The sequence below is a fragment of the Hippocampus comes genome, unplaced genomic scaffold (assembly GCF_001891065.2).
Source record: "Hippocampus comes isolate QL1 unplaced genomic scaffold, H_comes_QL1_v1.1 scaffold7, whole genome shotgun sequence".
NCBI lineage: Eukaryota > Metazoa > Chordata > Actinopteri > Syngnathiformes > Syngnathidae > Hippocampus > Hippocampus comes.
Genome location: NW_017842060.1, coordinates 1,309,757 through 1,335,424, shown reverse-complemented (window position 1 = coordinate 1,335,424; position 25,668 = coordinate 1,309,757). Strand labels below are relative to the sequence as shown.

At 45.2% G+C, this 25,668-nt stretch overlaps 1 protein-coding gene and 2 long non-coding RNA genes across 5 annotated transcripts; 2 read left to right on the top strand and 1 right to left on the bottom strand.

The window, feature by feature from the left end:
• Nucleotides 1-1,405: 1,405 nt before the first annotated feature.
• Nucleotides 1,406-23,960, bottom strand: slit1b (slit homolog 1b (Drosophila)). Of its 2 annotated transcripts, none has more exons than XM_019862463.1 (37): nt 23,429-23,960; nt 20,807-20,878; nt 20,584-20,655; nt 20,261-20,332; nt 17,699-17,770; nt 17,447-17,518; nt 17,275-17,346; nt 16,462-16,625; nt 16,156-16,303; nt 15,693-15,764; nt 15,365-15,436; nt 14,406-14,477; nt 14,001-14,144; nt 13,445-13,608; nt 12,818-12,841; nt 12,073-12,217; nt 11,781-11,855; nt 11,055-11,198; nt 10,822-10,965; nt 9,864-10,030; nt 9,567-9,705; nt 9,428-9,496; nt 9,027-9,098; nt 8,849-8,920; nt 8,640-8,711; nt 7,863-8,026; nt 6,904-7,034; nt 6,586-6,680; nt 5,932-6,071; nt 5,752-5,845; nt 5,490-5,627; nt 4,984-5,200; nt 4,301-4,443; nt 3,886-4,040; nt 3,035-3,249; nt 2,825-2,942; nt 1,406-1,911 (listed from the first exon to the last, which is right to left on the bottom strand). In XM_019862463.1, exons 1-37 carry the CDS (start codon nt 23,638-23,640, stop codon nt 1,643-1,645), a joined length of 4,482 nt encoding a protein of 1,493 aa, XP_019718022.1. In that variant the 5' UTR covers nt 23,641-23,960; the 3' UTR covers nt 1,406-1,642. The 2 variants fall into 2 exon arrangements, with proteins under 2 accessions (XP_019718022.1, XP_019718024.1); XM_019862465.1 differs by having other exon boundaries at nt 4,301-4,431; nt 23,429-23,959.
• On the top strand, nt 11,849-13,520 carry LOC109511391 (uncharacterized). The gene is made up of 4 exons (XR_002167317.1): nt 11,849-11,944; nt 12,075-12,111; nt 12,950-13,049; nt 13,435-13,520. It is a non-coding gene; the product is annotated as an uncharacterized LOC109511391 (long non-coding RNA).
• LOC109511390 (uncharacterized) lies at nt 13,541-14,440 on the top strand. Of its 2 annotated transcripts, XR_002167316.1 has the most exons (4): nt 13,541-13,624; nt 13,900-13,967; nt 14,069-14,188; nt 14,353-14,440. It is a non-coding gene; the product is annotated as an uncharacterized LOC109511390 (long non-coding RNA). The 2 variants fall into 2 exon arrangements; XR_002167315.1 differs by lacking the exon at nt 13,900-13,967.
• Nucleotides 23,961-25,668: the final 1,708 nt, after the last annotated feature.

Here is a 25,668-nt window from a genome sequence, read left to right as displayed (position 1 = left end):
TGCCTTTTCACAAACATCAAAGACACTTTCGCCTTCAAACAAGTAGAGATCGTTTCAGATAAGCTATTGTTTTTGTTGACAAAGACAATCCCGAATTTGAAATTTACCTAACGTGTCTTTTGAAACATCAGACATGTTGGTCTTCAACAACCCTCATAATTACTTTTAATAGCATAGATAAAAAAAAAAAAAACATGAATGTATCTGAAAAGTCTTCAATGGAGATGTTTTTATAAATCCTTTTTTTTCCTTCAATTGCTTTCACAAACAATTTGGTCTTAAAATAACATTTTTGAAACCAAACTTAAAAATTCAGCTCTTGAGAACATCAAAGACAATTTAGTAGACAACCAATATAGCATACGTATTTTAGTAAACAAAGACTGTCTTAAAGGAACCCAATGTACTTGCTTTGTTAAAAAAAAAAAAAAAAATCTGAGTATTTTTGCTAACATCAAAGAAAATGGAAGCCCTTCAAACAATATGAAACTACGTAGAAATATATCAAAGACAATTTTGAATCTTTATCATGACATTTGAAAATGTCAAGGAAACAAAAATATGACACTTTATTAAATGATCATTTTCATCAACATCAAAAACAATGTAGTCTCTGTTATTGACCAAAAATTTTTTGTTTTTGCCGAACCTGAAATGCATGTTTTTTCCACAAACATCAGACAATTTTGAGCATTCCGCTAACCTATCATGTGTTTTAATAGACATCAGACACGTTGCAATATTTTCGATTGAGAGACATCATATGGACTTTTATCAAGTTAACAAAGTTTTTGTTTCATCAAAGGCTCAAGATTACGTCAAAAAAATTGGCTGTCAACATCAAAGACACTTCATCTTCAGAGAAACTAATGTTTCGTTATTTTGCAATCTTTCAGAGAAGCTACGCTATGCGCTTTTGATAACATCAAAGACCATTGGGGAACCAAAGACGCGGCGTCTAAAAGGAGCAGCTGCTCTTTATTCCAATAAATTAATCCAGAAGGAAAACTAGCATACAGTCAACATATAGAAAAATACTATGAGCACGTCTTACATATAAGTGTCAAAGATCATTTCCGACAAGCCTAGCTTAAGCGTTGAACCATTCAAGAGACTTTTAGTCTTTAATGAACCTAACGTAATTGCGTTTTTGCGTAATTGCGTTTAATGGCCGGATCCATACTCATTAACATCAAAGACAATTTGATCTGGAACGAACCTCGTGTGGTTTTGTGAACTTCAGAGACAACGTCGGTCGGGTCTTTGATACCCAAACGTGTTTTCAGTTAGATCCCAACATATGGTGTCTTTGATAACCTAAACGTATGCGTTTCTGTTAACATCATAAACTTTCGAGTCCTCAATGGATCTAACATCTCTGAAAAAACACGAAAGACAACTTCAGTCATCAATGAACATATGGGAATGTATTTGTTTTCGGAAGACATCAAAGACAGTTCAATGAGTTTTGTACAAAAAAGAAGAAAAAAAACATGGACGTGCTTTCATTAACTTAGAAGACATGAACTTCACGCATGTGTTTTCTGGAGCACAGAAGACAATTTCGTCTTCCATGAACATGTTTTTGTAACATCAAAGACAAGAGTTACCGTCGGTGTGTGTGTGTGTGTGTGTGTGTGTACTACGCACACATTTTGCAACCGCACTCGAGTGGCTTCTCCACGTCTTGCGTCACGGACGTTCCGTCGTCGCACAGGAAGCTGATCCGCCTTCGCCGCAGCCTGAGGGGAGCGCAGCAGGAAGGGGGGCCGGGGGCCCCCGGCGAGACCCCCTCCGGCTGGCAGCGGCCCTGGCACTCCACCCAGGAGAAGGTCTTGGAGGTTTGGCACAAGACCGCGCCCCGCTGGAGGCGCTGGTAATCGCGCACGGGAACGCCCAAACACGCTAAACCTGGGGGGAGGGCACGACAGTATTCGTGTCGACTTCGAATTTAGAATCTACAAAAACTTCTGCGTGTACTTCACGTTGACAATTTTGTCCTCAATGAACCAACCGATCATACAGACTTAACAGCAAAGACAAATTGAGTCTTCAGATAATCAAACGTACATCATTTGTAAACATCAAAGACACTCGCGTCTTCGAGGAACCGAGCATAAAAATGTACTCGTTTGTCTGTTTGTGTGTAAACCTCAAAGACCATTGAAAGGTAACCTTGTCGTAAACATTGAAGACAGGTAAGTCTTCGTATTATACGTAGCATCAGAGAGAAGACGAATCAAAGTCTACGACGAAGCAATCCTGTCTATTTTCAGAACTCTCAAGGACAACTTAAACAAGCCTAACGGACCCCAATTTGTTTTCCAGCAAATGAAGGGACACATTTCATTGTGTTCAACGAACCAAACGACCATTGACACCGTCACCGAGTGGGAACCCATCCCGCGCCGCCCGCACACGAGTCCGGCATCAGCGACTACTTCCGCAAACGTCACACAATTGAGAGTCTTCAACCAACCTGATGGATTTGTTCCCGCAAACACAAACCAATGATTTTCTCTTGAACGAATCTAATGAACGTTTTTTTTTTTTTTGTGAACTCCCGTTTTTGACCCCCACTAATGTCTGTATTTTTACATCAAGACAATTTAGACCACCGCAGCGACCTCATGCTTCCGCAAACGTCAATTTAGTCTTTAGAGACTTGAACGTATCCATTTTCAAAAAGTCAATTTGCAAATGAACAGGTGTATTTTAAAATGTTGGCCACTCAACAAAGTGAGCAGACACACTTTCTAGAACATGAAAAGCAATCTTCGACGATCACACCGTGCCCAAGACAAAATGAGCACGTTGGACCAACCTCGCGCTTCGGTAGCTCCGGTGGCGTTGACGGCGCCCCCTTCTTCGTCGAGCCCTTCTGTGATTGGCTGGTCACAGTGTGGCCCCGCCCACCCCGATTGGCACACACACTGCACTCCCTGAAATGTGGCAAAACCTATTTAAGCAACAAAAACAAAAAAAATCCAATGCGCTTTAGCGTCAAAGCGCAATTCGTCGTCGTGCGTGTGACCTGTGCGCCCCCTCCTGGCCGGCAGAGGCCGTGCAAGCAGAGGAGCCGCCGGCAAGCGCGGCAGCCTGGCTGCACGCCCGCCTGCATGTGCCCGCGCGTGAAGTCCTGAAGCTCGCGGTTGATGTAAAGGTTCCGGATGCAGCCCTGGAAGCCCGACACGTTGACGGCGCGGGAGGACAAAGACAGCGAGGCCGGAAGCGCCTCCTCGGGAAGGCCTGAACGCAGCAAAAACACCACCCATCCCCCAAAAAACATTCAACAAGGCATGCGCCACCGAGGAAAAAAAGGAACTTGAATGGATGAGAGTCGTAAATCCAATTGAGGTACGAGTGACGGTTCCGCGTTCATTTGAACGATTTGGGGCACTGGTGTCAAACTCAAGGCCCCGGGGGGCCAGATGCGGCCCGCCACGTCATTTGATGGGGCCCGCGGAAGCAAATCAAGCATGTCAACTTGCGTGAGGTTTGCTAAAATCTCGACCAAAATTGAAAATTCTCAGATGCCAGACATGACAATCGTCAATAAACAATAGTTGAATAAACTGCTATGATTGACTTTTTTTAATTTGGTTTCAGTCATAATGGCCCTCCAAGGGAAACGATAACTAAAATGAGGCCGGCGACAAAAATGAGTTTTGACACCCCTGATTAAGGGACTTCAATTTGGGAAATTTCAAAGAGCATTTCAGGCCTTCAGTTCGACTTTTTAGTTCAGACATTCATTTCCAAATTTTCACCTTGAATGATTAAAAACCAAACACAAACAACAATTTGGGCTTTTCTTAAGATGGCGAAAATGCTGTTGCATGTTTTTAATCATACGTGTGTATGTGTGTGTGTGCGTGTTACGACCTCCCACGTAGAGGGGCGCGTCCATCCTGGCGGCCTGCCGACGTGGGCGCCCGTCCAGTGTGGCCGCTTGACCTCCGTCCACCGACAGGTTGAGCGTCCGCTCGAAGGTCAGCAGCTCCACCGTGTGGAAAAGTCCGTCGTTCACCGTCTCTGAGCTGAGGGCAACCAACGCAAAAAAATCCGAGACATGTGACTCGAGGCACTTTTCCAATAAGTACATCTGTTTGTTCCGAAACATCCACAACGATTTGGTGTTCAGCGAATCGAATGTGCACGTGAATTTAGGCTTTCCGTTTTTCAGAACCATCAAGATGATTCATTCTTTCTTCTTTGGTCTACATCGAGCAGAATTCAAGAGTCAAGCTAGCTAGGTGGCTAGCTCGCGTTGGTGTTTTTGCTCACGGCGTATTCCCACCTGTAGATGGCGGTGGCGGGCTGGTTGCCGGGGTCGTAAGTGACCCTGACGTGACCTTGATGAAGCTCCACAGCGATGGGTTCCTTATCGCCGTTAAACAACAAAATGCCGTTTTCATCCCCCGTGGACACCTGAAACAACAGCTTCATTCGCCCATTTATTTATTTATTTATGGGGGGGGGGGGATTTCTTCTGTTGGCAGTCATGTGACTTTTACTCTTAACTTTTTTTCCCTTGAAATAGCTTTTTTTTTTTTTTGGTACACAATTTCACAATTTTACTCTGAAAATATTCTCTTGATGCTACAGCATCAATGTGGCAATTTAAAAACGTTATTCTGGTCAGATTCTTGCCTCTTTTTCCCCCTCAAATAAAATCAACAAATTCTATGAAATATCCATGCAGTCCAATTTTATTCTTGGAATATTTTTCGCATTATTCTCTGAAAATATTGACTTTTTTTCTCTTGGCAAAATGACAAATTCCTTGAGGGAATATTCTTTTTCATTTCTCCTGAAATTGCAACGTTTGCTCTTTATGTCATCGTGCGCTGACATGAAAATGACCCAATGATTCAAAGTGTTTTTGAACAAAATGGCAAATTTTCGATGTGCTCATTTGGCGCCTCGGGCGTGGGCGCGCGCGCGCCGGGCGTGAGCAACGAAGCGTTGCCGGTGGCTGACCTGCATGCTGATGTTGGCTCGGGGGAGGTCCATGACATCGTGCAGTTGGACGTAAGCGTCCCCGTTGACAAAGTTGACGCCGACCAGCTTCTCGCAGGCGGGACCCTCAAAGCCCGCCGGGCACTGGCACTGCGCCGCCCCCGCCTTCTCCAGGCAGGAGGCGCCGTTCTGGCAACGAGCCAGCTGGCAGGGTGACGCCACCTCGCAAAAATCGCCCCTGGCCACCGGAAAAGCAGCAAAAAGCAAAATCAAAGACGTCCTCTCATCACATTGGCGCTTCGGTCTCCCCTGCAAAAACAAATTCTTGGACTCTTTTCAATATATCGTTGAAATTAAATCATATATCACCAGCTAACTTTCATCAAATGACATTGAATTTTGATTTGAACTTTTTTCTCTCATAAAAAGTGTTGGAATAACGATACTTTTTTGAAATGACTTTTTCCTCAGAACGGACCCCCCCCCCAGCCCACCCACCGACCTTGTCCATATTGTTCAGTACATACGTGTATCCGTGCGGGCACGTGCAGGTGTATCCGTCCAGGTGGTCCACGCACTGCGCCGCATTCTGACAGCGGTGGTCCGCACACTCGTCGTAGTCCAGGCCGCAGTCCGGGCCCACCCAACCCGGGATGCACACGCACCTCACACAAACCGAGCACATAACCACCCATCAAATGAACTCCAACAATATACAGGACAGCATCGCAATCAAAAGAATCCAGAATAAACGCACGAGTATGAAAGCAGAGCGTGTTCATGTGTCACCTGTGTCCAGTGGGTGTGCTGACGCAGGTGGCCTGATGCTTGCAGGGGTTGCGAGCGGGCGCGCAGACATCCTGCTCTTCCTGGCAAAACAGACCTAAGCGGCCAATGGCAACCCAACGCACACACACATCACACAACCCGATTCGCCGGGAGGCGCGGCCACGAGCGACGCACGCATACCGTCTCGTCCGGGGGGGCACAGGCAAGTGTAGTTGCCCACGCCGTCCACACAGGTGGCGCCGCTCTCGCAGCCGTGGTCCTGGCAATCGTCGGCGTTGACCTCGCAGTAGACGCCGTGGAAGCCCAGTGCACACGCACAACTACACACACACACACACACACACACACACACACACACACACACACACACACACACACACACACACACACACACACACACACACACACGTGCCCGTGCGCGCCCACAACAACAACAAGGGAAAAAACAAAACATGCTAATGAGGCATGCGCAGCATCTCGTGCTCACTCATTAGCTGCCAGATGAGTGAGACTCATTAGCTGGCAGGCCTGTCAAAACTGTGACATCACCCATTTAGCACTTTACGACAGGCACGCGAAACAACTCAACTGACACAACTTACTCAAGAATAACAAGCAGAAGGGTTTTTTTTTTTTGTTTTGTATTTTTTACTGCCGATGTGCGAGGCAGAGGAGTTGTGACTCAAGATTGTCAGACCGGCGTCCACACGCAGTTCGGGTGGAGAACGGATGGATGAAAAATGACAACATTTCATTCTCATAGTTACATCACATGTCACCAAATTGCAACTTGAATGTTTTGACTCCTGGTTTCCATCGCTCTGTCTTTGGTACCTGAAGCCGCTTGTCTGCTCGTCATTGAGACAAGTTCCCCCGTTGATGCAAGGATTACTAACGCAGGCGTCCACTGGAGTCTCGCAATGTTGGCCCTGGACACAAACCCCAAATGGAGGCAACTCTCTTGCAATCACAGATTTTTTGTTTTTTAATCACAACAACAACCAAAAATGAACAACGGATTGGGGAGTGATGCATTTTCGTTTGTTAGCTAGCAGGCTACTTCCTGGTTCAGGGAGGAAGATGACAGGAACGGAACATTGTTTTGATTCTGCAGTTCGGCAGGATGGGTGATGGGGGGAGGGGGATTATTACCGTGAATCCATCATTGCAGGTGCACGTGTACGGCTGCGAGTGCGAGTGGCTCCCCTGGCACAGGCCTTGATTGTGGCAAGGCGACGACGCGCACGGGTTGCACTTGGCCACCACGCTGGCCTCAACTGAACCTGAACAAACAAACACGAGACACTCATAATTTAGTGTTTGGTTGTTTTTTCTTCCAAAATGCCATCTTTCTTCAAGGAGTATTTTTGCTTGGAAATGACATTTTGGTAGCATTTGACTGTGGTGTGATGAAAGTAATTTTTCTCATTTTAATTTTATTCGCTGTAGGAAGGTCTAACTCCAATCATAATTTTTTTTGTCCAAATATTTGTACATTTTATCATATCGTTTGTGTAGTGAAATTACACACATTTTTGCGTAGTGTTTAAATTTTTTAGAGGGGGGCAAAATGACTACTTTCCGCAATAAATATATTTTCCTCTCTGCATATTTTTGCATTTTTCTCAAAATGATTGACTTTAGTCCCACAAAATAAGACTTTTTTTTATATTTTCAGTACCAAAATGATGACTTTAGTCATGCAAAATTTAGACAGCATTCATTTGTTATCTCACTTCCTTGCTTCTCATCAGCTTTTTTGCCATATTTTGTCAAAATTTTTTTATCTTTTCGTCCCGCAATATTCCAACCTAATTCACATTTTTTTCACATAATAGCACAGATTTTTTCCTCCTAAATTTAACATAGTAGTCCATTCTTCTCTATTCTTTCCCCCTCACAAATTACAACTTCAACAGTATTTTTATTTTATTCTTATAAAAAAAATCTATCTTTTTCTCCTGCTCCACCCACAGATTTAAACTTCATTCTCCTATTAGATTTTTGTTTGTTTGTTTTGCTCAAAAACGGGACCGCTTTTGGTCGCTACGCATATTGAATGAACGACGCGCGATTGCCGTGGCGCGCAGCAGGCGGCGCCGCTCTCTCACCCTGGCAGAGGAAGCGTTCGGGGGGCGTGGTGAGCAGGAGTTTGCCTTCCATGGCGGGCGGTCCGCTGCAGCGCGCGATGCCGGGCTCCTTGTAGCCGCTCTTCAGCCACTCCGACAGCCACAGCAGGCGGCAGTCGCAGTACAGCGGGTTAGCGCCGATGGCGCTGGCCGATGAGGTCATCAAAAGGAGACACCGCGACCAGACGCGCATTCAACTTGCTGTCGACTTGCCCATTTGTTTTCCCGCCCTTCCCTCCTTTCTTCCGTCCGTCTCACCTTCCTTCCTTCCTTCCCTCTCTAATGTCTTGTCCTTCCTTTCTTCCATATTACCTATGTATGCCCCCATTTTCATCCTTCAACCTCTCCGACTTCCCCGCCCGTTGCCATATTCTCTTCTTGCCCCGACTTTTCCTTTTCCTCCCTCCATCTTTCTGTCCACATTTTTTTTCTTTTCCACCCGCCTCACTTTGCCCACTTTGCTTCCTTCTCATCTTCCTTGCTCCTCTCATGCTTGCCTTCACGACATCACTTCCCCGCCTTGGCTTTCCTTGCATGTATTCTCTCGGAGGCTAGACGGAGGCCTCGCGGGTGAATCCTGTTATCGATCGTCATCGCGCTGCACGTTTTGACTCGTCACGTGCGCGCTGATGATCGATATCGTGGTCACTACGGCGCTACTCTGCCTCAGTGGATTATTTCGATTGGCGGGAACGCGTCTCAAAAACCACATACACACATAACGTACAACCACATGCCTGCGAACACTAAGGTACGTACAGGTGCGAGAGCGACATGACGTCGTTGAAGATTCCATGCTGCAGCTCAGAGATGTCGTTGCCGTGCAGAGACCTGAAATGCAAGCGGTTTACACACTTACTCGCTGCGTGGCGGCGTGTGTATGTACAGAATGTGCGGTTTGTGCGTGCTCATACAGTTGGACCAGAATACGCGGATGTGTGTGTGTGTGCGCGCGCGCGTGTACTAACAGGAGCCTCAGTGATCCCAAGCCAGCCAGTGCCAGAGGAGGGATACAACGTAAAGAGTTATAACTCAGGATCCTGCACGGAACCACAACACATGCAAAGGATTGATTTGAATTGATATACAGACGTAACATTATTTGAGTCAGTCATTGTATTTGTGTGTGCGTGTGTGAGCACTCACAGGGTGGTGAGTTGGCTCATGTTGGCGAACGAATCATCGGACAGGGAGCTGATTTTGTTGTTGCTCAAATCTCTGCACATTCGACACAATCAAGGTGTAAAGTTGCAGCAGAAGGAAGCAGCCTGCAGCTCCCTCTGCTGGACATTCTGATCAATAACGTTAACTTGGAGGCTCCTTCATAGGAAGGAGAAGTGAAAGCACAAAAAAAGAACGGACAGACAGGAAGCCGAGGAGGTGAACAGAAAGAAGAAGAGGGGGAAAAAAATTGGGGCGTCTTGGAAAAGTCAAACCTCCTAGTCTTTATGCCTCCTGGAAATACATCATTGGGTCAAGTGCATAGGAAGGAAAAAAGAAAGTCGGGGGTTGCGGATGAAAACAGGAAGTGGAATGTTGTTCCTCACATTAGCTGCAGGTTCTTAAAGTTGCCGAGCTGGCTGGGGACTCGTGTGAACTGGTTCCCGTCCAGATATCTGCCAGGGGAAAATGATGATGAATTGCTGTTTTAATTTGAAGGGGACGAGAGTCGAGTCAGGCGCTCACAGTTCGGTGAGGTTTGGAGGAAGTCCTCTGGGCAGTGCCTGCAGATGCTTGTTGCTGCAGCGCACCACTGTGTCCATGCACGTGCAACCGCTGGGACATTGCGGGCCCAATGAGCAGCCGGTGGACTCTGCTGGAGGGCCTGAGACAAACCACACAGGAAGTCAACACTCGCTGCACAGGAAGTAAGCGTTACTTTTCACGGGGAGTGAGCATTGGCTCCACAGCGAGTAAAAGCAATGCAAATGCTGCATCCAAGGCTGCCGGTAAGTCGGAACCGCCACACTTTTGGGGGCGTACCGTCCTCGCAGCGGAAGTCGGGCGCCGCCACGTCCTGCAGTGGGATCTCACGGAGGAAAGCGGGGCCTTGGCAGCGAGGGTTTCCCGTCACGATGCGCCGGCTCCTCAGCCAGGCGCCCAACCAGGACAGACGGCAGTCGCAGTTGAACGGGTTGGCCAGTAGGTTCCTTGGAGCGCAAAACAGGCTTGGTTAGGCCCGCCGCTGCCTGCTCAAACTACGCGGACGCTGCTAAAGGTCATTCTCAACGTGTGCTTGGTAAAAGAGTCGCTGAATTAATTGTTCAAATTGTGCGTTCAGTTATCTTCAACTTTTAAATACAAAGATATTTTCAGTTCATTTTTTTGTTTCTCACCATTTTTTTTTCAAACATCTAATTGGGCATTTCTTTTATATTACAGAGAAGCGCTATTTGATGATGTCACTGTGCACGTCAGTACACTAGATTGCATAAAAGGCATGACTGAACTTGACGGGCCAACACAATGAGAAAAAAATTTAAATCAAATGGTGAGATTACTTTATCATTCCGTTTTTTTTTTTAAAAAAATTTAAATCAAATGGTGAGATTACTTTATCTTTCCGTTTTTTAAAATTTACTTGTGAATATAACATCAACACATTATAGACAGTAAAAATGAAAAGATATTTTCCTAAATTCAGGCCAAAGTGAACAGCCATTATACCAAGTACTTGTTGAGGGGGGAATTTTCAAAAACTGCTGAAAGTAATTAAAAGTAGCTACATTTATTTGGTCTGCGCTGTTGTGAAAAACGGTTGCTTGTATAGCATGAAAAAGATTTGACTGTCGCAGATGTCCATGACTTAGTAGTAGTTAGAATAACTCATTTAAACTGAGGCAATGAACTGCCCACTCCCCCTTGAAAAAAATCAATTTAAAGTTCTGGTAGTTTATTCGGGTTGACCATGTGTTTGTGTGTGCGCATGCGCATCACTGACAGCGTCGAGAGGTTGGGAAGCGCGTCAAAGGTTCCGGGCAGGATGACGCTCAGCTGGTTGTCGTAGAGCGACAGCAGACGAACGTTGCTGAGGCCCGTGAAGCTGCCATTGTGCAGGCAGCTGATCTTGTTGTTCCTCAACATCCTGCGCACAAATTAAAACGTTTCAAGAAGCGCTTCAGTACCCGTGTGTGTGTGTGTGTGTGTGTGTGTGTGTGTGTGTGTGTGTCTCACAGCATGCGTAGCGATTCCATCCCTCTGAACATGCCACCGCGCACCACCTGCAGGTGGTTGGCGGTCAGGTGCAGCTCGGCCACGGCGGAGGCACCCTCGAACGCGCCGTCCTCGATCTCGGAGATTTTGTTGTTGCTCAGGTTTCTGATCAACGGGTAGAAGCAAAGAAAAAAAAAGTAAAAAAGAGAGACTGTTTCTTTTTTCTTCCTTTGACTCACATTCACTCTTAAATGGTAATGTTGCCGTTGTAGTTTTTAAATTATTCATTTCATGCAATTAGCAAAGAGAAATGATCACGGTTGCTAAAACGTGTATGAAAATGTTTTGGTCTTCTTTCAACAATCCTGTTATTGCAAAATTGAGTTGTTATTCACACTCCAGGGTGATTTTATTCATTGACATCGTATTATATTTGAAGTACCAGATTCATATGATTTATCTGTCCAGTCAATTCAATTCTTAAAAGTGAGCAGGGCTGCCACTAATCTGTCTCATGTATATTATTATTATTATCTTATTTCAATGCTAATGTTATGGACTAAATTGTTGCGCTTTGCTGTCAGACATTTTATCGTCATTGTTGTTGACATTTCAATTGACCCAGAACACAAAAAGATGTTTCCTACTTTTGTGGAAGCCAGCCTTTAGAGCACTCAAGCATTCTGACAAACACGCGTGCGCATGCGTGTGTGAACGTGTGCATGTGGTAACCACAGTTTGACCTACATTTTCCTGAGCTGCGAGAGGCCCTTGAAGGCACTCGTGGCCTCCAGCAGGGAGAGGTCATTGTTGTTGAGGCGCCTGCGACGTAGACCACCGACGAAATCATCATCATCATCATCATCAGGGAAGCCCAAAAGCCAAAACACAAGAGAAAAAACAAGAAGATGGTGAGTGGAGTAGGCGGTTGAAATGTCCAGCGGCTGTGCATTCATGCAGCATGACATACATGTCAACATGTATACATGTTTCGTTAATGGTGCATGCGCGTGTGTGTTTGTGCGTGTGTGCGTCATACAGTTCCTCAGTGGTGGGGGGAAGGTGTTGGGGGAACTTGGTGAGTTTCAGGTTGGAGCAGTCCACCACGTTGGCCTCGCAGCGACACTTGCTCGGACACGACGGCTTGCTGTTGCACCCGGAACTCAGCCGGCGGTCCTCTGCCCCTGGCAACACACACACACACACATTCACAAATCTCGATCGTGGTTCATCATATGTGCCCCCTATTCTTTTCGTTTTTTTTTGCGGTATACAAGCAAGTGCAAATTTCGAATTGCTGGCTTTCGGTGTAGTACCACATTGTGCCACAACATGCTGGGCAGCACTGAGCTCAACTGGAGCAGTTGCAGGGTAATTAAGAGCAAGAAGAAGTGACAGAGAAGGTCCCCTAAAGCTGCAATGAATGGTTCTCGTGGAGCAGAGACTAAATGCTTGCAAGTATTGTTGTACGCTCGGTTTGCATGCGTCGCCGCTCCGTGTGTGCTAAGTCGCAGTTGTTGAGAGGTTCACCATTAGCGCCCAGGCTCATTCCCGGGAGCCCGACTTTCATTTTGCATTCTACATTAGTATCCTCTGCGTTCCTGTTCGTGAGTTTCTGGAACAATAAATTGCTGCTCAACTGACTGAAGTATCAAAACTATCAATATTTTTAGTTTGAGAATCAATTTTAGGCCTACGTATAGCGTAGATAAGCGGACACGTGGGTTGGAGGCGTGGCTACCTTTTGATTGACAGCTACCATGAACGATATTGGTGTTACGCACCTGGGATGTGGTACTGCTCCTTGGCTAAAATATAAACAGAAAGAAAAGTTGGTCAATAAACAAACATCATAGCCGTAACAATCAGTCAACAAATGGGATGCCAAAGCATCGAGTCTTTGTGTGTGATTTTAGTGTTGACCAGCCGAGGCGCTTTTGGGTCACTCTTAACTTGGTTGCCGTCCGACAAGTCGGCTGCGATGACCAAAAGCGGCAACCCAAAAGGATCATTCAGGTAAATATATTAATGTAGTCAATTGGTAAAAATAAGAACCAATACAATGATTTTTTAATTATTAAAAATGCTTCTCCAAAACTCTACTATAAAACATAAAACTATTCACTAAGCTCATTTTTTCTATATTTTATTCTAAATTCAATAGAATAGAAAATAATCATCTTGATTTGAAAAAACTTTAAATACTGTATATACTGTACTCTAAAATAATGTACTGCCAAAAAAATTGAATGAGAACACCAATCCAATTAAAAGTGCTAAATATGCATATGATTAAACAATAATCAGCAACAAGGAATCGATAACTCATATTAATATTATACTTAAAAAAAAACTAAATACATTAATGGAGCATTCATTTTTTTTAAACACACAAACACAGATGGACTGACCGGAGCATCGGAACTTGCTGCTTTTAATCTGGGCGATGCGTTTGTTGGCGAGGCGTCGCGGGCTGGCGCAGCGCGCCCCGCTGGTCTCGATGGGGTTGGCGCGAAGGAAGTCGGCCAGCCACTTGACGTTGCAATCGCACACGAAGGGGTTCTGCGCCAGGTGGCTGAGGGGACACAAAGGTGAGATGTGATCTCGGAGTTTCATTTGGTCGCCTTAGCCATTGGGGGGGGGGCAGTGTAATATTTACAAAATACACAAAGAAGACAGACTCTTCGCGGCTTGGTAAGCTGCAATAATACTCGTCATTTTTAGGAGGTGTTAAAATAAACATTGCTTTAAGGGTTGTAGCACCAACTACAATGCTAGTTTCATTAGCCTGTCTATGGCGTTCTGCATTGTGTGTTAGCATTAAGCTAGTAAAATTTCAAAAAGGCACTTTTTTTTTTTCCCCAAGAATCATTCGCCATCTTTCAAGCTGCTGCTTGTAAGCAAACGCGGAAGTCGGATCCCTCGCCAGTCAAGGTGCGATTGTACGAAGAAAGCGCGTGGTCTCACAGTGTCTGGATGCCGTGCAGCGAGCCGAAGGTTCCTTTGGCCAAACTTTGGATCTTGTTGTCATACAGTGACAGCAGCGCCAAGCTCTCCAGATCCTTGAAGGCCGACGCACGCACGCAGTGGATCTTGTTGGCGTTGAGCAACCTGCAGGAGGGCGCCACACATCGCAGAGGAACTCACAACCCAAGGTGGGCAAAAAGTAATCACGCTGTATTTAAGCCTCTGGGCTACGTGATGGTCATTTGTATTTATTCTCACTTTCTGTTTTGGGAACCATTTTTGTAAGGTCGACGCAAATGTAACGAAAAGTTTTTGTACTTTGTTACATCCCCACCACTACTCACACTACGAGATCGTCAACACATTTAGCCAGCAAAATCCAAAGAAGGAAGTACGTTGACCTACAGCAGCTCCAGTGAGGCCAGGCCGTCAAACACGCCGACGGGGAGCTCCGTGATCTTGTTGCCGTACAAAACCCTGGGCAAAAACCGGCAAACGCATGAACACGGACGGCCATACGTGGAAATCCACAATGACACGTGAGCGCACAATAAAAACACTTGACATGACAACACATGAAAATACGTGATGAGATGACATATGAATGCCAAATGAATGGGCATGACCACACCGGGGTCAGAATAGGTTTGGATTGTTTATCATCGGTCGTTTTTTATTTTAGTTATATTTGTATATTTATTTATTTACTTTTGTTTGGTAAATTCAGTTAGTTTTGATTTTTTTTTTCTTTTTTAGTGAGTTTTTTTTTTTTTAAATGTTTAAATGTTTCATTTTATTTTCATTTTTTAAATTACTGGTAGTTTTAGTATTGGCTTTATTTATTTATTTTTATACATGGAGTATTCATGCAAGTTAAAAAAAAAAAAACAAAAAGGTCGCTAAGTATTGTATAATAAAGCAATTTTCAGAAAGCTGACCTTCCTTCTCCTTAGGTACAACAATACCGAAATAAACACATTTAAAATGAACCTTGAAAGCTCATGTTTGATATTCATTGACAAAGATGAAAACAAAGGACATTTTTGCAATTGGTATAGTTCGGTGTAGTTAATTTTACAAACGCAACGTGTAGTTTGAGGTTTTGTTTGTTTTGTTTTGGTTTTTTTAAAGCATTTTCATTTGTATTTCTGATCAGGTTTTTTTCAAATGTAAAATTCTTTCGTTAGTTTTGGTTAACCATAATAACCTTGGAGCGCACATAGCGCCACATGACAACACATGCGCAAACATGGACAATCATGGGAAAAAAAAAAATATTGACGCCCAGCCACACATGACAATGACAGGTGAGCATACATGATGAACGAAACATGACACATGAGTGCCACGTGAGGGTTACTCACAAGGAGTTGAGGGCTTTCAGTCCGTGAAAGGCATCCGGAGCAATCTCCGATATTTGGTTGTTACTCAGGTCTCTGGGATGCCAAAAAATTAAATGCAACTAATGCATCGATCAATATAGAAACAGAAAGGATTTAAAAACTTGACAGTCAATAGAAAGTATCTAATAAAGTTGCAAGCATTATTTTTTTTTTTAATCTGAATTGTTGCCGTAACAAAACAAAACACCCATTCATGTACAGTACTGCACGGAATCAAAAAATTTATCTGACATTTTTGAGTTTTCACTTTTAATACAAGTTTGTTCCACCTGGGGGCGCACTGACTCACATTCGACGAAGCTTCTTGTAGGAGGTGAAGGCACCCGGAGGAACAGACTTGATGCCATTCTGCTCCAGACGACTGAAGAAAACACACACACACACACACACACACACACACACACACACACACACACACACACACACACACACATTTTAAAATTGATGGGACTGAAGCCAGATCTACTTACACACAACATGAAATTTGGTGACACACCAAAAAAGTCACCCCTAAAAAATCCATGATTTAGTTTTCAAACAGGTATTTAGGACATTTTTTATGACCAATTTTAAAGAAATTCGGCCCCCAAAGCCAGTTCCACTTTGCAATAATCATGTCGATGATGCGTCGACCCCCCCAAAAAGTCTGCCATTTTTGTATCAAGCGGCTATTTCACGGGTCTTTTAAAGACAATCTCCGAGAAATGTTGTCCCAATTTGAAGAAGAGACGAGACTGAAATGTGTTACTCACATCTCTGTCATGGCCTCGGGGAGGTGCGCGGGAATAGCGGTGAGGCCTCGTCCCCGGCAGTCCACGATGTTGTTGCTGCATGAGCACATGGGTGGACATGAGCCGGACGCCAGGCTGCACGGCTGCACAAAGGCACTGCCGCCGTGGCCTGGGCACACACAAAAAGCCCGAAGAAGAAGACGGCAGCGGATGAACGTTTTCGTGGTTTCGTGGATTTTGACAAACTTTAGAGTTGCGTGCCTCCAGTGCACAGGACAGGACTGAGTTCTATTGGAAGGGAGCAGTGAAGAGCAGAAGAAGAAGTACCTGAGCAGGCCAAGTCGCTCCTGCGCAGCTCGGCCAGGTTGAGACCCCTGAGGGCGGGCGGGGCGCTGCACTGGGTGTAAAGGCCCAAAGCGGGACGCTGGCGCAGCCACGGAGAGAGCCAGGCCAGGTGACAGTCGCAACGCAGAGAGTTGGAGTGAAGGCGACTGTGGAGGGAGACGACAATGCTCGGCAAGAAACGCCCGCTAAGGCTGCTTTCAGCCTGTAGGCCGCACGCTTTCTTCTTTTAAATCAGGCCCGTCGAGAATTGATGTCATAAAAAGTCATGTAAACGACATGAAATTGATTACAGTAAATATTACGGGACTCTTGACAGAATTGAATTAATATAATTGACTGACCTAAAAAAAAGGTCAGTCAATTAATTAAACAACAGCTGTGTTTACACTGGTGCCAAATCTGGATCAGATCCTGATCAAAGTTAATTCAACTCAACAATTAGGCGCATTCTTTCATCCGAACGTGACATCTGACAATGATGCGTTAAGTGTATGATCATATTCAATCTTTTACATGTTGTGCTTACATCACTGTTAAACCCGTATCAGCTCGAGATCAAATTTGGTTTCAGTTAAGTGGGTCAAGTTTCATCCAGATATGACACAGATATGTCAAGTGTATCAACGTATTCAATCACATTTTACATGTCACGATGACCGCGGTCAAATCAGAATCAGATAAGGATTGAACTTGCGCCCTGCATACACACTGCACATTTGACTGAAATGGGTGTATATGTTTTGGATGTATTAACACAACGATGATTCTAAAAATTGTGATTGTGGAAGGACTCACAAAGTGCGAAGTTTGGGCATGTGGTTGAAACTGGAGACAGGAATGCTGCTGATGTTGTTGTTGTTGAGCGTCCTGGAGGAACACGCAGACAGGAGACGACAGCGACACTGGGACACATCGCCGCCGGGAAGAAATCCCGTCACTCGAACGCAACGCAGCAGAGCCTACTCACAGTACTTCCAGGGATCGCAATGCTCTGAATGCTCCCTCCTCGATGCAGCTGATGTGGTTCTTGTCCAGCTGGCTGTTAATCAACACAACATGCAGTCAAGTCAAACTACTGAACAAACACGAAATGTTTTCACAATGCCTCAATGCGTCCTTCAACTGAACAGTTCACACTCCAGGCCACAAGGGGCAGCTCTTTCCACAAAAAAACAAAATATTGTTTTGTTTCCTTGGCTGTATTAGTTGATCAACTGACAGATTTTTGAGGTCTGCGGCTCCTCTGAAGGCTCTCCTGGGAACGGCCTGGATGGCGTTTTCACTGAGGTCGCTGAAAACACAAGATGACCAGAAAATCGCTCAATTACTTTTGGGGAATTTAACATTTGTGCAAACAGAATCGCACACTCCCGTCATTTATTCATAAACAGTAGCGGGAGCTTTTTATAAATCACTAATGGGTCAGAAGGTCAATTCCACAAGAAAATGCATGGCGGGGATGCGAATATTTGAAACAACCGCCCTCGAAAACATCATCGGCCTGGCATCACGACAACACTCAAACGCATCATCGGCGTGGTGTCACGGCAACACTTGAACACATCACCAACGCATTACGTGCGTGCGGAGAAAAAAAACTTGAAGATACTGTACCACCTATGTGGCAAATCTCATACAAATGACTGTATCACCAGTGGGGGAAAAAACAAATGTCACTTGAATGCATCACCAGTGTGACGAAGCAAAACAGGACTGTTGATCATGATGACAACGATTATTGATGATGATGAAACTGTTGTAGCCTCTTGGTTGGTTATTCAACTCGGGCTAAGTAAAAAGAAGTACGGTAAACGCAAGATCAAACCGGTAACATTTCGTTTTTGACAATGCTCCATCATGAGCAAGTCATGCTCACTACTTGTATGTATGTCAAAGTTTCAAGAATTCAAAAGGTGGGAAAGGGAAAGATTAGTTCTTTTGGATGCCCAACATCAGACTGCGCAAGAATGTAGTATTGTTTCAGTCCACAACACGCGGGCCAGAACCGGCGACGTGACTTCCATGAAAGCAAAACGCTTGAATACTGTTTCGTCTGCCCAGGACGACCATCAAAACGACACTGTGAGCTTTTCACAAGCTTCATCTGGACTTGAAACAACGTGGAAAGAAAAATAACTACACTGCAGCCACAACAAAAAGGCACTCCACCTTCTGATGAAGTCAAGTGTTATTTTTCTGGGCCTAAAAGCTCAACTCTTGTCTCACATAAGATGAAAGCGAAAAAGTAAAGCTCACTCAAGTTGTCTTAACCTCCACGACAACGTGATCGCCTGCTCGCTTTCCAACCTTTTAACTCTCTACGACAGGCTTCGGCCACTTGAACACATCGTGAGCACGAGGAGACGACGAGGACACTCGAACGCATCGCGGGGGGATGGGTGAATCACGGCAGGAAGCCTTTGAACTAGTGCTGTCAGTTTAACGCGTTATCGGCATTAATTTAAAACAATTTTAACTCGATTAATTTTTTTATTGCGAGATTAATGCGGCACCACGTCACAGCGGATGTTACGTTGCTCTAAAATAACCAAATGTGCTCCAAGTTTGAATAACTGCTCCAAGTGAAAAATGTTCATGTAAAATTTAAAATCAAAATTGTTGTTTCAGTATATATTTGAATGTGGCACAAAGAAAACTGATCCACGATTTCATGTTGATGAGAGATAGATAAAAATCTGCGATTAATTACGGCTAATTCTGAGTTACCTCTGAAATTATTTATACATTGCTTTGCTTTACTCTTGTATATGTTAGTTGCTCCATGTACAGCACTTTGTGTGCAGCGATGGCTGATTGAAAGTGCTCCATAAACACATTTGAGTTAAGTTGAATTTGATCGCGATTAAATATCTTAATCGTTTGACAGCACTACTTTCAACACATCACTGACTATTTGCAAAACGACAACGGCGCATATTAAAAGATGCTTTCCCAGCGGGTCGTCAAGATTTCCGTTGCCAGGATTCAAGAGGTCAGAAGATGATGTTGACCGGAGCCGGTCACAGCTGGATGTGTGCGCTAATATTTGCTCTCCCGACATGCTCCTCGGGCGAGTCTCCTCGCCATCTTTTGTTTTGTATGTCAGTGGGTGAGAAAGGTAAACTTTCCCACTCGCTTTGTGCTCCTCCGGAATTTCGCCGCAATGTCATAAAGGACACGCACAAACGCAGGTGTGTCATGCACCGACTGTATGCGAAAATACGGCAGAGATGGAAATAATTTGGTTCCATTGCCAGTCATGCGGAAAATCTGCTAATTGTCTGGAGGCACCGAGGGAGACAAGTGGAGGTGTGAGAACCCGCGTGCGCACGTCTCAGTGCGTTTGCGCGCGCCGGCCAATTTTACACACCGGCTCCCATCTGGGCAAAGCGAGATGGACTTTGCATGTTCCATTAATGCGCTGCAAAAACGCACGTGCACTCTGACGGCTTAATGCGCGCGCGCACACACAAATATCACTGAGGTGGTGTGTTTGTGAGCTTCCGAGACATGTTTTGTCCCGAATGTTGAATTACGAGCTCTTAATATATCTTTTATTTTAAGGAGCTGTGTTCGGTATTGGAGACAAACATCAAAATGTTTATCTTTATTTTGCATTGGACAGCATATCTTTACCGCACGAATATGACCTCGCTCTCGTAATATTTACTCGCGTACGCGCTGGTCACTTCACGTGAGTTGAAATCCCGATGCGGGCTGAGGAAAAAGCAGCAGGAATGAAAACGCAAAGGAGGATCACGAATGAAGTTGGCGGACTCACAGTCGTGTTAAAGCTTCATTCTTCTGGAACAGAAGTTCGGGAATTTGTGTCAGACGATTTCTGTTGAGACGACTGAAACAACACACACACACACACACACACACACACACACACACGCACACACACACACGCACACGCACACGCACACGCACAGTATTGAATACAACTTAAGAAATAACCATAGTTTTGTGAGGTGGCTCTTCTTGCCCACATGCCAGGGCATCACAGTAGCTTTAATTGCTATTTTTTTTTCTCCCCACTTCAGTCAACTTAGCACTGTGTTGTGTATTAGTGTGAACTGTAGTTATTTTGTGCCCACTCACAGTCGTTCCAGATCCTTCAGCTCATCCAAAGCGCCTCGCTCCACCTCTCGTATTTGGTTTTCCATGAGGTGACTGGCACGCGCGCACACACACACACACACACACACACACACACACACAAAATTTTAAATATCATAATACCCTCCCCCCCTCCAAAAAAAAAAAAAAAAAAGGCATGAACAATGCAGACAGAATTCCACGGAGGAGCAAGAGGGCAACTCACAGCACTCGCAGGTGCTTCAGGCCGGAAAAGTCCGACTTGGTGATGACGGTCAGGTTGTTCCCATTCAAATCCCTGCGACACAAAAACGGCCTTTGAAAACAGTAAACGTGCGTATATTTGCGCGCACATGCACGCAGACAAATTAGAACAAATATTGCGAATCACACACAAACTCAGTGGTGGCTTCACTTGGTTCACCAGCTCATTACATCCTCCTGCGCTTATTCTGTATTAAACATCTGTTCGCCTTTTCAGGGTCAGTAACAGCCGCATCGTATGTGTTATGGTGTCGTTCTTCCGATGTTCTTGTGGCGGAAGTAAGATGAGCCCAATGAGTGTGTACCGGTCAGTGCGTGTGCACTTGTGTGTGACCTTGAGTTGTCCTGTGGTGACCATGATGATGATGATGATGATGATAGCCATATTTACCTCAGAACTTTTAGTTCTTGTCTAGTAATGTGGAACGTAAAGGTTCTAAGTCAGACTCCCATCAAAAGGTTCCAGAACCTTTGGAAACGTGTTACTTTATGTCACAGTTTTCTTTTAGTCAAACCACCCCAAGAAAAAAAAAAATGTGCGAGGACCATTCAAAAATATAAAACACACTGACAGGAATTAACAACCGTGCCAAATATGTGTGATGAAAAAAAATAATTAAAAATTGCACATGTAAATAAAACCAGGTTTCAAAAAAATCTGAAGAAAAAAAAAAAGCCTTTGTTCGGGCTCTCAAACACTGTGGGCGTGTTTGCTGAATCTGCCAAACTTACGGCCTGCCCAACCATCAACCAAAAAAAAAAAAAAAAGCAAAATTCTACAATCTGGAAAAAGGGATGCCTCTGTCAAAAAAAAAAAAATACATGTCGGCTTCAAGTCTTTGGTGGCTGGAACGCATCACACGCGGTGTTCAAGCTCACCACTAATGAATGAAAACCTCGTTGCCAGCCGACGCCTCAGGGACGTTACCTGCGTGCACCGAAACGCGCACCTCACTATGTATGCTAATTGGGCTTCAGCAAATATGTCTGGAAGCTCCACGCGTTCAAATTAAACTGAGCCGCCACTTGAGCCCTGGAGATCAACGCTGACCGACCACTTCCCTCATCCTTGCACCCCCATTTTAACAATGGTTCTCCTTTTTTTTTTTCTTCATCCTTACTTCCCCCTCTCCCTTGACAACATTCATCCTGTGATTAAATAATCTTCACTCATTCCCAAGACGATCCTCATTCTTCCAATACCATTTTCACAAAGAATTAGGAACGATACATGTTGTCTGTCTACATGTGTTGCTCCACCGCTCAAATGTCCATTGCTCAAGGGTTCCAAAATGCGACTCTCAACGCTAATAATTAGCATGTGAGCGGCGTTTTCCATTGATTTCTAGCATTAAGATAGCAAGGGCTTTCTTTGAACAACATTTTATGGGTTTTCTCCCTTTCATAATTTTGCTGCTGTAAATTGGGAATCTTTCCATTGTGAGACAAATAAAGGTTTTCTTTTTCTCTGTCTTTCTTTTTGGGGGCGGTTGTTCACAGATGCACAAAATGCAACTCTCTTGATTTCGTTTTGTTTGAGAGGAAACTGCCACTGGGAGCGGCGAAAACAATTCCCCATTCCTCAAAGTCAACATTGCAGGAGGGTCCCCGTGGAGCGTCGGTGACAAACGCCCCTGAGACCGCTCCGTTCTCCACTCGGGCCGGTTCCGCCTGTCTAACGGACCAACGCTTACGCACCATTTTCCCGATGGAAACGCCGCACCATTTTCCCGATGGAAACATCCTCCCGCAGTGACCCGCGAAGGAGAAGCTGGAGGGAGGAGGGACGGGATAATGTGTGTGCTAGCATCAATTATTCACACGCATACACACTTGGAGTGCTTCCTTATTTATATACCCTGATGTCATCATTTCTGCTGCAAATAGCTGATGTGGGACTTTGTGGCTGTGTTGGGATTTTCAGATGGTGGACATCTACTGTCATTCGGGATAAGTGAATGAGTTACTGACAATGAACTGTGAATCATTCACTCAGAAGTCACCATTTTTTATTTGATGAACTATGTCGTCCACTCTACAGTGCCGCTTTGAAAAAGGAGTGTATTTTTTTTCTCCTCTGCGAAGAACGACGAATATTTCTGTGCCTTATTCGGAAGCTGGCACGTCTCCACATATATTTGTATTATACTGCCTCCAGTGGCCAAGGTCGGCACACCAGGAGGAGCAACACAATAACCATTGAAGTGAAGCAAAAATGGGGCAGAAGTGTTGCACTTAGATTCTTTTGAATGATGATTTGTGGGTGAACCCATTGAAATGCATTTGGGGGTGGCGGGGCATTTTGCAGATGGGACCACCCCCCTTCCAAGGTGATCAGGCTGCAGTGGACGCCAAGTAGGCAGACATTTAACAGAATATGGTGGTCTCCAAAGTTAGTCAGAATCAAGCAAAATCAAACAATCAATCAATCCACACGTGAATTTGCAGGTGCCGAACCGCGGGTATGGGGGTTCAATTGTATATTTAATAATATCCAAATTACCTCCCCACACCGCGACCATTCGGCCACCACGCTCAACTTTTTCTCAATCTCACACTCCCACGTGCACTGTGCGTTACTCACAGCCTTTCCGCTCCCCTGGGAATGTTTCTGGGCACGGCGTGGATCCCGAGGCCGTGACAGTCCACCGTGCTCCCCAGGCAGCTGCAAGGAGCCGGGCACGCCTGCGCGCCGCCCCGGCCGCCCGCCGCCATCACCAGCGGCAGCAGAAGCAAGAGGGACGCCCACCCGCATCCTCTTGACCTCTCGACGTCGCCGCTCGTCCCGGCAGGCATCCTGCTTAGAGATGCAGGAGCGCTGCTTCCTCCAGGAAGTGGATGCACAAGGAAGGAGTTGAGCTCGGACCGCCCAGGTAGGGCAGGACAACCAGAAGCAGACACCGAGGATGCGGGAGGTGTGCTTGGGTTTGAGCGCTCCGTGCTGACTGTTCTTCTTCCTCCTTGCTTCGGCTTCCCCTCATTGAGTCATTGTGCGCGCAGACGCCAGCCACTTGGGGGGGGGGGGGACTCCCTCACTCCCTCTATACACACACAACCGCGTCGAGCAATCATCCATCAAAAGCTTTTACAAATAACAGCAATGAGACTCCGCCCCAGTAGCTCCCCAAAGCACCCAGGGTGAACTCCATTCTATTCAGCCTCTCTCTCTCCCTGCTCTACTGTAGGTCTATTCCCTATCCCACCACCACCAAGAGGAAGGGGGGGTAGGGGGGCGGAGTCAGCATGAACATGATGTGGGGAGGAGGAAATAGTAATTACGCCAAAGCATCCGAGTGAGCAGCTCAGGGGAAAACACAAGGGCAGTTTCGCGAATTTATCATCACAGTAATTCTCGATTTTCAAGGCCACTTTTTCATGGAGAGTCCTCAAAATCATGCTGGGATCGGTCACTTCAAAATAAAATGGTCGACTTCATGGTCAATTTTGGGCAAGGGTACTTGAGACTTTTTCGTGCATGGTGTTATGATGAACATGTCCGCCCAGACTCGTGTCGATCAGTAAAATTGGCGTCAGGGGTAAATTTCTTTCTGACTTTCCAAAATGGCCGACTTCCCGTTGAAGCTAGAACATGGGTCATTGAGAGTTTTCTCTGCGTCTCGATTTGATAGTCAAGTCTGCCCAATTGGGGGGGTGTTGGGGGGAGGGGGGGCTGAATTTTCATGAGATGTTTGAAACCAAAATGGCTGACTTCCCATTCAATGTCAGGCATGACTTTGGTACATCATGTTATGATTGACATGTTTACCCAATTTTGTGTGGTTTGTAAACTGGTGTCAGGGGCTTATTTTAAACTTTCCAAACCAATTTAAGGTGTTTCTGGTGATTTTAATTGCAGAATATGTTGAAGGACATTTGCAATATAAAACAGTGAGGGTGAGGCGCTGAGTCAATAAAACGAAGCAAAAACATTCCAACAGATGCAAAGTGACGCCTTGATAAAGGGCAATATTATGAAATATAACAGCCTACCTTGGACGGGACTGCACTAGAAAAAATAAGTACCCCTCCCCACATGCTGGCCTCCTTTTCCTGCTCTCAGAATTTCAAAAATGGCTGCGACAGGTGGTGTCGTTAAGTGGCTACAACTTCTTATACGATGACATCGGATCGCAAACCTTTCTCCACATAAATCTAAAGTGGTATCTGTAAAGTTGAAAGAATGGAAAGGTAAAGCAAGTTTCACATTTGTTCATATCTTTGTTGGGGGAAAAAAAAACAATAACAAAGTAACAGCGTATAAGTAACCTGTATTTGGATAACCCCAAATAAATGCTACTTAGACATTTTAGTATCTGCCTGAGACTGTCTAGAGTTGGGAAAAAAACGCAGGATTTTAAAAAAAAATTACATTCATGGTTTAGGTTTGGGAAGAAAAGGGGGCAAAAAAAACAGTAAAACCGAGTAGCGTTGCCATGGCCACCTCTGCTGGAAGCTTGACTCTAGTGGGAGGGGGCGCAAGGTCAGTCGGAACTGATGCCCCCTCCGCCGCACCCGAAAGAAAAAAAAAAACTCCAGAGTGACAGCAAACAAATTGTCCACAGGCCGAGTATGGCCACTTCTTTTGTGAGCCTCCACAGGGGAGTTAGGAGGGAGGCGGAGGCACTTCTTGCTGCATAAAGTCTCGAACAAACAGTAGCTAGAGATCATCCCTTCCTGTACAACAGCCGTTCATAAAAAATACAGTCAGGCACAGCTCAGGTTTTTTTCTCCTGGTGCTAAAGGGCGGGGGGGCGCTTGACCAATACGTAGGGAGCTGATAAATTTTATGAATACTGGATAAATAAAATGCTGTGATGTGTGGAG